The sequence below is a fragment of the Mixophyes fleayi genome, chromosome 9 (genome assembly GCF_038048845.1).
Source record: "Mixophyes fleayi isolate aMixFle1 chromosome 9, aMixFle1.hap1, whole genome shotgun sequence".
NCBI classification, from domain to species: Eukaryota; Metazoa; Chordata; class Amphibia; order Anura; family Limnodynastidae; genus Mixophyes; species Mixophyes fleayi.
Window position 1 is genome coordinate 42,645,493 of NC_134410.1, and position 14,302 is coordinate 42,659,794.

The window sequence follows — 14,302 nt, forward strand, 5'->3', positions numbered from 1 at the left end:
AGAATTGTGTCAATGTCCCAATATTTATGGACTTCACTGTATGTCCGACAATGTTGAAGCTACAGTAGTAGATAGAATTAAAAAAAGTAAAATTCTTTTCCATCCAGGTTGATGAAAGTGTAGAAGTTGCTAATTTAGCAGTTTTGCTCGTCATCGTAATACTTGAGAGAAAACAAAATTGAGGAAAACATGTTGCTTTGTTACCCAATGACAAAGCGTACCACGGGCGAAGATATTTTTAATGTAATCAATGGTTATTTCATTGAAACGGACATTAGTTGGTGGAATTGTTGTGGTGTATGCACTGACGGAAGCCAGTGTATGTCAGGTTATTTTATAGGCCTACGCGGCCCAGTTAAAGAAGTAGCTCCTCATGTACCATGGAGTCACTGCTGCATTCATAGACAAAGTTTTGCATCCAAGCCACTTCCTACTGAACTGAAAGACGTTCTTGATAAGGCTGTCAAGTTGTAAATTGTATTAAGTCACAACCACTAAACTCCAGGGGGTAAATGTATTACTGTCCGGATTCTTCAACTCCGGCGTGTTCAGCGTCTTCGGCGATTAAATTTAAAGCGGCGCTGCATTGTAAAGGGAAACTTCCCTTTACAATGCAGCGCCGCTTTAAATTTAATCGCCGAAGACGCTGAACATGCCGGAGTTGAAGAATCCGGACATTAATACATTTACCCCCAGATTGTTTAAAGCGCTGTGTGTAGAAATGAACAGCCTTCACAGAACATTATTTTTGCATACAGAAGTAAGGTGGCTCTCTCGTGGTAAAGTATTCACACGGCTGTTTGAACTTAGACATGAAGTCCAGGTATTTTTTGAAGACCATCGTTTCCGTCTTACTCCAAAGTTTCATGACAGTGATTGGTTTCAAAGTCTTGCATACTTATCAGATATTTTTCTAGAAATAAGCAAACTTAATTTGGTACTTCAAAACAGCTCAATCACTATATTCAAAGTAACTGACAAAATTGAGTCAATGATTAAAAAAATTAACTTTTTGAAAGAGTGTATTGAAGGAGGTCAGCCTGAAGTTTTTGAAACTTTGTACAACTTCTTATCTGAGAATGACTTGCACCTATCCCAAAACGTGAAAGAGAATATTGTAAATCCCTTGGAAGGTCTCAGTGTCCTTTTATAAGTACTTCCGTCAAGGTGGAAAAGAAAACAAACAACTGGATTGTAGATCCTTTCAATGAAAAATTCTTCAAAGAAGCTAAATTATCAATCAATGAAAAAGAGCAGTTAATCGAACTTTCAACCGATTCTTCTTTACATTCTGATTTTAAAAGAAAACATCTTATTACCTTCTGGGTAGATGCCATGGAGGAATACGAACAGCTCAGTGAGAAGGCACTCAAATACCTCTTGCCATTTACTAATACTGAACTAGTAGAGAGAGATTTATCTTCTTACGCCTTCAGAAAAAATAAATACCGCAACAAGCTTAATGCAAATCCGGATTTAAAACTGTATCTTGCATCTTTTGAAGCTGATTTCAAGAAACTAAGTGCATCAAAACAAAATCACACTAACAATCGGCTAGTGATCTGTCGAACAGTTATTACAGACTTCTCAGGTAAGACAACTAAATATTATTAATAATAAATTAAAATTTTGTGAAATACTTGTGTTACGAATATTGTTAAATTACATCTATGGTTTGTACTTTTAATGTAGTAATTTTCCTTTTACAACTTATTTCCTCATTTACACTATTATACATTAAGACAGGCAGTGAACAAAAGTACCAGTATTTAAAAACAGCTATTTTAAAAACAAGTGGTACAATTTATAGAAATGGGTTCAAAAGGGATACCCAAGTCGAAAAAAGGTTGGGAACCATTGATATAGACAACCACTTGATCTGAGAGAGAAGCCAGTATTTATATATATATATATATATATATATATATATATATATATATATATATATATATAATGAAGTGCAGAGTATATTTTATTGTATTTACTATGAAAAGTAAAACAGACATGCCAACTCTGTTTTCTGTGGGGGATTTCTACCTTTTACAAACATTTTCCATCTCCCAAATGACATCTCAAATTCTTGGTCAGGGGCGGTGGGGTAGAGGTGGAGGAGGCTCCTTCAGATTCTCCACCCACTATCTGTGACTAGGCTGAAGCCCTCAATAACCTTAACATTGTAGTTCAGTCCAGGACGGGAAGCTAATATGGTTAAATCACTGGCAAATACACTGTAGTTCCCCTCCACTAAAATCAGATTGCCCTGTAAAATTCAGTGAATAAATGGAAACAGAGCTACAATCGGCCAATATAAAAGACTGAGAAAAGCTCAAAGACCAAATCCAACATTGGAACGCAGATGGAAGTAAACCATAACTAACCAGAAGGGAAGAAGCTCTGCATTGTACACTGCCCATCAAGGACTTAGATCTGTAGGGTAGCCCACAATAGCCTGAGCAATATATTGCTCAAAGGGCCTTGTTTTTTTACATTGGCCACTCTCCGCCCCTCCCCAAACAAATTAAGATTAAGGCTGGGTACACACTAGTATTTTAAGCTGATTATCGGGCCAATCAAACAACGAATTACTGTTTGCAGCGTATGATGAACAATTATAATTGCAAAGCACATTGTATCGTTTCATTTGATTTTTAAACCGAACTAGGAATCTCATACAGCGATGAAAGATCATTCCAATCCTGCAATGTGTACGCATTCTGGACCAGCAGTGTCCATAGACCTCTATGGAGTGTGCAGAGTCACAATCTTTTCTGCTGATGTTTTTGACAAATAAAGAGCTCAGGTCTGAAAGAAAATTTTGTAAAACGTGTTAACTGTATACACATGAATCGTCATGCTTATCAGGACTTTTTTTTTTCTTCTTTTAATCGTTGGTAACATCGTGAAGCAGGGGCAGACCCAGACATTTGCCCTACCCGGGGCGATTTTAGGGGGGGGGGGATTTAGGCCCCGCACCCTTTCTGTGTTCTAAGGCTGCCGGCAGCTGCACAGTATGTGCAGGTCCGTTCAGCAGTGAAAGTGTGCTGTCCCGCTGCTCTGATTGTGTTTAAAACACAATCAGAGCAGCCAGGCAGCATACTGTCCCTGCTGAACGGACCTGCACAGTGTGCAGCTGTCGGCAGCAAGCCCCTGATAGGGGGCTCCCCCTGGATCCGCCACTGTCGTGAAGCATATTGCATCGGACATTGAGAAATTTTGTGTAGTGTAAACCTAGCCTAATGCATGTCCACTTTTAATATTACTTCACTTCCGGAAGAAAATCTCCTTCCTGTGACCAACTTGAAATGTTGGCTTCACACCATACCTATACATAGTTCTGGTGCAATGCATTGGAGAACAAGAATTTCTTATTTTTTTGCTACTTCTAAGTTTATACCCAACATATATTCAGGTTATATCATATTTACCATAGCACACCTGCCAAGTATATTGCTAGAATGTTTTTTTATTTTTTTTTAACACAACCACTCATGTCTGGTGTATATTTTATTCAGTTTGTTGTAAAAACATGCCATGCCAATATTTTGTCAGCATGCCTTGCTATTTTTCAGTTATATCGCATGGTCAGGGTGCCACATATCATTTTTGCCCCAATGTCATGTTCATTTACCACTTTAATACATTGCATTGATCCTACTCTGATTGCATGCACTATCTTACTATTAAAAAAAAAAAACAAAAAAAAAAACAACGGTGTCCTTGGATGCCATCACCCTGCAAGCACAAATACACAGGGCATGCAATCAGAATACTTATTACGTTCTGCAAAGCACTGGTCAGGTATTACATAGCTACCATGACTACAATGCACATAGATATGCAACAAATTATTCTATGTTAGCATTGATGCCATAGCTTGTGGCAGATTTAGTGTTGGCCTAGATGACGCTTATTGGAGACAGGAGTCCTCGCTCGGAGAACTGTTACAAAGGACTCCAGAAGGGCATGGAGCACGTCCCACCCGAGACCCCATCCCTCGCGTTACTCTCCCGCCACCAGACGCGCTCTTCAGTCACACCCCTGTCTGCTCCCTCACCTCCATGGCAACCCCGGCAGAACCCACTCGCCCCCTTCTTTACGTCAGCACGGGCAGCTCCACACGGCACAAATAAATAAATAACTACGGACCCGACGCCCTGATTGGCCGACCTCGCGCAACGTGACTCGCCTATTGGACGCCTCCGCTGTCAATCGAACGTGACGTCACGGCGCGAAGGGATGCCGCCAAGTTAGGCTGCGCCCGCTAAATGTGAATGGGCGTGCTCGAAGCCGCGGCCTCCGTCACGTGATTGCGTTTTAATGTTTACATTCGAGGCGGGTGAGGGAAATCCTTTGCCAGACAGGGGCCCGTTTCGGTTTCATTTCCCGGGAGGAGGAGGAGGCGGAGAGGGGACGGACGGCCGGCGGGCCTCATGCTGCGCTCCAACCACTGACAAGGGAGACAGAGGCCTGGAGGGACCGCCTTATCCGCCGCCAGTGACCAGGGGATCGCGCCGAGCAACATGGAGGAGCTGGTGGTGGAGGTGCGGGGCTCCAATGGAGCCTTCTACAAGGTGAGGCCTGTTACTCCCCGGGCACAGCACGTTCTCCTCCACTCCCCGAAGTAGCAGTGAAAGTAGGGCAGTGTCTGGCGCCAGGCCCGGGCTGAATGAGTGTGTGGCCGGGGCCTGTGTCTGCGGATAATGACTTGCAAACTTCCCCTCCCACCATTCATATTGTATTCCTCCCATGTCTGAGCACAGCACCATCTTCCACCTGCTGCCTGGCAGACCCCCCGATCACTTACATCCCCATCCTCCGGCTGCAGCCTTCCCTGTCACCTCCAATCTCTCTGTCTCCACTATCACCTAAGATGTGTAACCCTCCCCCTTCTAGGATGTCCACATATATCATGTCATCTCCATACTGGGCAGGGCATGATGCCTATACGGAGACGTTCTGGCATTTTACTTTCTCTAATTAACCTGTGTATCGCCAGTATATTGCATCTGTATCCAGGACGGTTTTATTTGAATGAAATGGTGGTGCTTTATTGTTAGCAGACGAGTGGGAAGGTAAAAACAAATAAAAAATTAGCCAATATGGTGTATTATAATAATAAGTGCCACAACAGTCATCACATATTATATAATTATGTTAAGTAAAATAAATATATATTTTTTTCTATGCAGAATGTAATGTCTGTATATATTTAATATACAATTAATAATATACCCAATGTAAAGTATAAGGATATTAAAAGTGACAGAAGTTCCATGACAATATAAAAGCTACACATAGTAAATGCCCTTTGTGCCATCAACTAAAATTATTTCTAGTATCCTTTTTATTTTTTTGGTATGGGATACATTACTTTGTTTACATATGGAGCAAAACAAACCTATATATTTTTCCGGCACTCATTTCACCATGGAGCACTTTCAAATTGAGTCATGTGACATTACAAGTCACAAAATATAAGTGAAGATTTTGCCAAATATTTTTTACACAAGTGATATGAATATATATTAAACAAAATCCTACAATTTTACACATGATTTTTTTTTCTGAGCGGTAATGTCCCTTATCACATGACTTCTTGCATGATACTGTGTTGGAATGTATAACTGGAAGGTAAAATTCAACTGAATAAGATGATAACTTCATACAAGTAACTAATTTTGTGTAAAATAGAGACTTGTGTTTTTAGGGAATAGTATACCTCTGACTGTAAAAAAAACCCAAACTAAATCGGAAGTCATTTAGGAGTTCAGTGGCCTATATAGAAGCACTCAACCTGCTATCTCCTGCTTTTATATGGTCACATAACTCCTTGGCTTTATTTTGCAGTAAGGGTATATTCCTTCCATTATCTAAGTATGCGTAAGGGGATTGAACAAATACCAGTCGTCATGGTGGCCAAAAAATGCATCTTGGCGCCTAGAGCAAGGTGTACGATGGCAAAGCAGACCACTTGTGCTTTAATGCATTAATGCTTTCCTTCATGTTACCAGCAGCCTCTGCTAACACAAAAGAAAAGCTATTCGGAACTTAGTGACATCCGTGCAACCAGCTGCATGCCAACTTACTCCATATTGGTCATCGTCATCATCATTTATATAGCGCCACTAATTCCGCAGCACTGTACAGAGAACTCATTCACATCAGTCCCTGCCCCATTGGAGCTTACAGTCTAAATTCCCTAATATAGACACACACTCACACAGACAGGCAGGGAGAGACTAGGGTCAATTTTGATAGCAGTCAACTAACCTACCAGTATGTTTTTTGGAGTGTGGGAGGAAACCGGAGCACCCGGAGGAAACCCACGCAAACACAGGGAGAATATACAAACTCCACACAAATAAGGCCATGGTCGGGAATCGAACTCATAACCCCAGTGCTGCGAGGCAGAAGTTTTAACCACTAAGCCACCGTGCTACCCATATTGGTGACGGTTAACTCTAATTGAAAGCACGCAAATATTCCTCAGCGTCCATCATGTGACCAGCGAGTCTGCATGGAGGACACTGACAAGTAATTGGATCATAAACTGGGCCACTGATTGGTATGGGGGCCACTGTTGCTTGTAAATTTGAAAAAAAGCAGGTAAGGGAGTCACTGGTGCTTGAATACAATAGGGACACAGTCTGGTAGGTACAGTCACAAAGGTTTCATTACTATATATTGCACAGACTGATATACTGTATAATACCTCCCATAACTTTGTCAATTTGTTCTGCACGATGCACATTTTCCATTACAAAACTGCTAACTCTTAATACTGTGGCTACTAGTTTTCAGAAAAATCTTAGGCCTGATGTTTATGCATGGGTTGCTACATTGTGTACAGATGTTACATATGGAGCCAGGGTTAAAATGCTTTTTCACAGATTTAATTTGTTCCTTGATATAATTCATTTGTGCTAATGCTAATCATATATTCTATAGGCAAAAAAAGTCGTCAAAATATTGATAATACTATATTCAGTAGCTGCTATTTCACGTTCTCTATAGTTTAACGCACAGCCGTATCAACAATGCAGTATGCCTTATGGAATCTACTGCTAAAGCTCATAATGCACATAGTTGTAAGTTGGCACGTTTCACTGATGCAGAGTGAAGTTGACACAACCTCCATAGAGTAGAAACTTAAGTGAGCTATGTCAGTATTTTTTAATATACATGTAGTATTTATTTGCTGAATTTAACAGTTTAAAAAAAATAGTGAATGTGATATGTGCAAATGTGTGGGCACTCTGTTAGTCAGTGCTTAGTAACACCTCCTTTAGCAGAAATCACAGCTTCCAAACATCTAAATCTACTTCTATTCTTTCTTTAGGATTTTGTCCCACTATTTTGAATAATGCTTAAGTCTGAGTAATGTGAAAGCCGCTCTAAATCCTTAATGTTTTATTCCTGTAATACTCGCATGATTAATTTGCGGTATGTTTTGAATTATTGTCTTGTTAAAATATCCAACCTGTTTTCAGGCTCAAGTTCTTCACTGTGAAACCCTAGCTTTTAGGACTTGTTATATTAGCTGAATTAATTCTTCCAACCAGACAATATTTCCTGTTCCACTGCCAACCACACAATCCCAAAGTATGATAGAACCATCCTCATGCTTAACTGTTGGCAAGGTGTTCTTTTCTTAAAATGTTTCACCTGTCTTTCTCCAAATGTATGTTTTTGTGGTTGTGGCCAAAATTATTTTTTTTTTATTTGTTTCATCAGTCCACATGACTTCATTCCAAAAAGTTTCTATGTTACATAAATATTGTTTGCATACATCAGACGTTGACTTTTGTGAACTCCTAGGAAAAGTTTTCTTCTGCAACTTCTATGCTGATCTTATTTGTGTTATCAGTGCTGTATTGCGGACCACTAATGGTTTTGGCTAAACCTTCTTGCTCTTGTAGATATTGACTTCAGCAGTTCCTGTTAACTTCCATTTCTTAGTGGAAAGTGGAAATTCCAAGCTGGAAGTTTTGGATATCATTTTATAGCGCTCCACTGCTTGTAACAGTCAAATTGTCTATATGTTCAAGTCCTCAGTCTGGTGCTTAGAAAAGGTCCCATAATTGTTGACAGTAGACACAACCCCCTGAGAGGTTAGAAGGGTCAGGATATTTATTCACCTGTGCAACTGTCTTCACTTGGCCTAATTTAATGTCCAATGAGTCATGTTTGGGTCCTTTTTAAAAAAGTATTGATGAATCTTTTGGAATGTTGCCATACAATTGTGTATCTAACTTTACAAGAGGAGCATTCTTAAGAAAGTTATTTGAGATAAAGGTTTGGTCAAGGAGTAGATATGTGTCTTATGCTCATAAACCTTTCTGTCACTAAGCTAATTGTACAACACTACTGGCCAACCTTTATATGCAATGACTGATAAGCAATCACAATAGGCTATATTTCGGTAGTGTCAAACATGTTTGGTAACTTACACTGTATAATTTTAACTTTTTGTATTGTAAGTTTAGTGGTAATTTAGCAATACAGTATGTTTCATATTTTTGAATGCTGCATTCTGTGCTTTCATAATGGACATTCTTGTATGTTGGCTAAAGATTTGTTATTAACATACTTCATTTCCTTATCTTATAGGCATTTGTAAAAGATGTGCATGAGGATTCCATAACTGTTACTTTCGAAAATAAGTAAGTACCTGGTTTCATGTTAATTAAAGCCAGGTGTATTGAACTTGAATTACATCATTTTATTTTTTTTATATTAATTCCTATTATGTAAAAATGACGATGTGTGTGCAGTTTTACATTTAATTACTTAACGTATTTTATGTTTACTTGCATAACATCAGGATATATTTATGCCTAATACAGTGATAGGTAACCTGATACACCTCGGGTGCAGTATGGCTGGCCTCTTACCTAAAGGGCCATACATTACCCTTAATCTCAGTGATAAGTTAAAACAATACATTTAAACAATGAAAGATACACCTATTTGTAGTAATATGTCAGCATTCATTTTAATGTAATATAAACAAGCTATCGCAAACAAAACTGACAATAATGCAGGAAGAAGCTGGGGACCCCAGAGGTGAGGGCTCAAAGGCTATATGTTGTCCATTACTGGTCTAATACTATACATTATGTTGAAAACAATCCTCAGTGACCTCATTTTCATTACAAGTTATCCTATAGGATTTCTAAAATATTGCACTTACTCCTTTTGTGAATAACGTGTTTGTATTTGTTTATTGTATAAGTTGGCAGTTTCGGTTGGTTGGCCTGTGTGGCGAGTAGATGTGACTGTTCAGTATGGCAATATATGGGTGACCAAGTTGGAAGGATTTGGTTGCTTGGAGCTAAGGATGAGAAACTGGATCACAGAGAGACCATTTGGAACAGTTAAACGACGACTCTATACTGTGGTGATTGGCTGAACAGATTGTCACAGATTTTAATCTGAAATGTGGTCATTTTTTCGATCCACATATGCAGTGTTTTCTGGCCATTTTGGTTTAAACTAGTCAAATTGGCCATGCAAATCGTTGCATGTGTCGGTAGCTTTACTCTGTTGTTTCATATTTGATTTCGACAAACCTAAAACGTTTCAATGGTACTTACAAAGAGCAAGGTACTACAGTGAAGTTTGCTATAGCTTTGAACACAAGGTCTCCAATAAGGTTTCAGCGTTGTTGCCTAAGGTGTTCCATGTTGTGGATGCTCAGAACATTAGGCTTTGTGAACACTCTCTGTATGCTTGGGCCCCCACTGTGGTCTTTGACCAAAAGCAAAGCTGTTTCTGCCATTGCCTTGTGTCCCAGCACCGTGTTCATGAGTACCCATTGGTACAAGGAAGGTGTTCTCCAAAGATTTCATGAATTCTAGTTTTCTGAGTGTTCACAAAGCGTTTTGAATGCACATCAGAGTGATGCACAGAAGATTTTAGACACTGCTTCTCTGCAGTAAGCTGAAATGCTACAGTCACATCTTGGGTCTTTCCTATTTAAAGAGACTATCGTAAATCGGTAGTGCTCTGTGTTAGATATAGGGCTATGTCCAAGAATCAGTGTTACAAAAATAAAATGTCATTGATGTTATGTGATTTGTTTTTTGTTTTTATTGGGAATTGCTTTGTATGTAGGGAACCTATATGAGCTGCACAGCAGCTAGGGCTCAGTGTTGTCTCTTGCTCTCTTCATTCGATTGCCTGATTCAGCCTACCAAGGCTATACCATCATCCAATTAGTGATGAGACTGCTACCATACCTAGTTTTGTAGCACAGAAAATGGAAACAAGCCATTAACGGGATAAAGAGTTTGAAAAAGCTTATACCCACTTGTGTAGAGAAAACGCCAGTGACAATACATGTAAAGTGCATTGCAGTCACGTTTGACATTCAGTTGTGCGGAGGGGGGTCAATGGAGGGCATTGGTGTCATCTCTTGGGTAATGTATTGCCCTTTTTGAAAGTAAGAGGGACGCCCATGTGGACCCAGAAGGGTATCTGGTAACTTATCACAGTATTAAGCATAAATATGTCCTAATATTATGCAAGAAAATCTAATATATGTTTAGTAATTAAATGCATAACTGCACATAAAAGTTAAGTAACCCAATAGATTATAGGCCCCTACATGTTTATATTCTTTTTACTAAAGGTATGTTTCAATATGTTATACAAAATTTTGATGACCGTGTCTCTTTAAACGTCACCATCACATGTATATACATGTGCTGTATTTGTTCATTTGAATTTAAGCAATTTTGGTTCATCCGTGCAACTCTAGCATCACGCCAGGTTAAATTCCCATGTGCTGGTTAGTCCCTCTAATCCTTGTTGTATTTGTATGATCATTTTTAAAGGTCTGTTATGCATACATTGGCAATATTGTAATGAATTACATTGGACAATTATAATGGGCTTGTGTTTGCAGCTGGCAACCAGAGAGACAGATACCATTCCACGATGTAAGGTTTCCGCCACCTTCAGGTTGTAATAAGGACATAAACGAAAGTGATGAAGTGGAGGTAAGCCGTACAGTCCTTGTGGTAGTCCAGTGTTCCTAACCTTTCTCCTCCCCATCCCTTTATTGTTCTAAAACCCAATAATAGATAATAAACTATTCTTTTTTTCATTTATTCTTTTTAGTTTTTGAGGGTGAAAGGCGAAGATGATTTCATGGTAGGTTGTGAGGATCGCCAATTTACTAAACAAAGCATTTTTCCTACAGAAAACAATATTCACTGTATTGCACATCAATGTTGTTTTTTGATCTGTACACTGTGTTGTGATATTGTTGGGCTCAACAACATGCTTGAAAGTTGTCCGTTTGATTAAGGAAGTAAATGGTTTTTCTATGGTCATAATATACTAGTATGAAGTAAGACCTGAAAGATTACTTTGTATATGTCAATCAGCTGAAAGTATTGCAATGCACAACCTAATTTGGGATATTGATCAGAGGGAAACTAACCTATGACCAAATATAATATAATTGAAGCTTTATGGCATGCCTTAAAGTATTGGAGGAAAACTATTTTATTTAGTCTGTGGGTACATTGTTAAAATACTGCCTTTCAGATATCAAAGTTTAAACTACAAACTAGAAAAGCTTTTCTAACAGGTTATAAAAATGTTGACACGTATGTTGCACAATGTTTTTCTGTTTAGTAGCTGTTTGTTTTGGTACCATTGGAGGTCCCGGAAAGTTCATTTGAATTTCTATAGTAATAAAGAAAACCTTACACTAGAGTTTTAAAAACCGAAGAACTTTTTCACAAAGGCAAGATGTTTTTCTTAATTTAATTACAAGAAATACCATTGGCTAGAATTATGCTTTGTATCCATCTTGATTCCCCCCCCCCCCCCCCCCCCATTGAAGTAAACGGGAACTATTTATGAACTCTATACCTTATTGCAACAAATTCCACTCCATCTGTATAGTAATCTACTTTTTGAGAAAGTGGTTCTGAATGACAGCAGCTAAGCTTCTCCACCGCTGTTTGTTAGATTGTTCTGGATATTATTTATTGGCGGCTTAAGTGGCATTTGATGGCTATGCTGTGCTGCTATGAATTTGCGCTTTTATATGGTGACTATACTTATGTTTAGTTTAATTGAGATAAATTGAGACAAGATTATGGGCATTGCTTTGCTCTCTGTTCGGCTTGTTCACAGTGCAAGTAAGGTCAGTTCTACCATCTCAGCTGAGGTGGCAGGAAATCCAAAATACCCCAAGCACAGTCATTGTTCAATAGCAATGTAGCACATTACAAAAAAGATATATTTATATTTGACTTGAGGAACCTGTTTTGCGTATATGCTGTAGTTTGTGAATTATAGATACATTAAAAAGAGCGGAAGCCAGCACTACAGCCACCATCATGTTGCAGACTTTGTTGAACATGTTATGGACTTTCAACCAGCTAATTACACTGCATTTAACATATCACCCAGATAATGTTATTTTTACTCATTTGTATGGCCTTTTCTTTGTTTCACCTATGGTAGAATCTTGGCAAGAAAGCAGTTGATGGATTTTATTTGTTTTTACAGAAAGCTTTTTAAATGCAGTCTTGTGTGAGAGAGAAGATACCAAGATATAATTGTGGGTTTTTTGATGTTTGTATGTTTTTGTTAATTATTGCTTAATTTGTGTAACAACATTAATGTAGTAAAACACATATCGATGTGTATTTTTACTACTTTGTTGAATCTTGCAGTGTGGAATGATATTGCGTTTAGCGTTGCTGCCTCACAGCGCTGGGTTCAGGGCCCTATCTGTTTGATATTTGTAGGTTTGCACAAGTTTCCTGCCACAAATACTGGTAAATTAATTGGCTTCTGACATAATGGACCCTACTGTGTGTGTTAGGGAATTTAGACTGTAAACTCCAATGGGACAAGGACTGATGTGAATGACAAATATTCTCTGTACAGTGCTGCAAAACATGTTTGATGCTAAATAAATAAACAATAATAAACTGATTATTTTGTAAATCTTATTAGGAGCAAAGCTCACATGCTGGGACTGACAGCCTCAAGGATGATGTGATACGGGTCAGTTTAGGATGGGGAAGTATACTCACTGTTTGGCTGTGTGCTTGGGTGCATGATTTCTCCTGGTAATTGGGGAAGTCCTTTCAAATGAAGACCCAATCGGGGAAGAATTACAGGTAGATTAGCCTACTAACTAGCTGTAGGCTAAGCATTACACCATGTTTTTCCAACCACAGAACACGTGTTTTTTGGGTTTTGTTTTTTTTGTTTTCCCTCATACATTTGCAAAATGTTGCCATAAAATACAGCTGCTCTTGGTAACAAACAAGCTGTCATTCAACAGCATGTAGCCTCACCTGTATTGAGGAATGCATTGTCACTCCTTCCCTTACATAAACTGTTCAGTAATTTGAATACACACCACATCATCCAATTAGGTGCATCCCAGGGATACAGCTGCATACCTAAGGCAGCACGCAGTTGTTTGCCTCTGCGTGTGTTGAAAGTATAGAACAGTTTTAGGGAAGGGGACATTTAGCTGAGTATTTTACAGGGGAGACAAAAGTGGCCCTTTTTCTTTCTCCTTCTGGTGGGGTGCAAGGGTTTTTTTTTTGTTTTGTTTTTTTAAACAAGCAAACTAAAGGTGAAAATTCAAATGGCCACTTTACTCTCGAAAGTAATGCGGCCTGTGCACTATTACCGTTCATATGGTAATTTTAACCCGGATTTCTGCTTTAATAATTATTAATATTATCAAAATGAAAAACACATACAAGTAGTTGATAAACAAATGTGAATTCACTACCTTTGCAGCGCTCAGGGCATCTATGGCAAGCCTATTCTGATGTTTTGGAAGATCTGGCATGATAGAGTAAGCAACACATATTTGGGGAACAAGGAGGTAACAGTGAGGGTGAGAAAAATGTCCCGGGCACCAGACCAGAATCTATGCAGGACCACCATATGTGAAGGAGAGAGACAGATTCTCGACAATCTCTCCAGCAGGGTTGGGGAAGATTGTGTTGTTTCATTGGAGCTAGGTACCATAGGTACGGAAACTTATAAGCATTCTCCTTGATTTGTATGCGAGTGGAGGATTTTGTTACTCCAGTCCAAATAACTGACCAGCCCGAAGATCCTGACCAAGCTCCGTTTCCCAGGAGTGTTCATGTAATGACTTCTCAGAGTTGGCGGATAATATTGTATGGTAAAGGGATGGGAAACTTATAGTTTTAGTGGTCGAAGTGGAAACTTAGAAATGACGGTATGAAAAATGTAAGTTAAAGGAATTTGATAGTTTCCAATGAAAGCAGTAGAAAAAGGCATG

At 38.9% G+C, this 14,302-nt stretch overlaps 1 protein-coding gene across 1 annotated transcript in view; it reads left to right on the forward strand.

Moving 5' to 3' along the window:
* The first annotated feature begins 4,244 nt into the window (after positions 1–4,244).
* Positions 4,245–14,302, forward strand: part of FMR1 (fragile X messenger ribonucleoprotein 1) — a 31,160-nt gene continuing 21,102 nt past the window's right edge. Inside the window, exons 1-4 of the mRNA XM_075187323.1 lie at positions 4,245–4,571; positions 8,611–8,663; positions 10,910–11,003; positions 11,125–11,157. Coding sequence (XP_075043424.1) covers positions 4,521–4,571; positions 8,611–8,663; positions 10,910–11,003; positions 11,125–11,157 — 231 coding nt within the window. The 5' untranslated portion in view covers positions 4,245–4,520. The remainder of the gene's footprint in view (positions 4,572–8,610; positions 8,664–10,909; positions 11,004–11,124; positions 11,158–14,302) is intronic.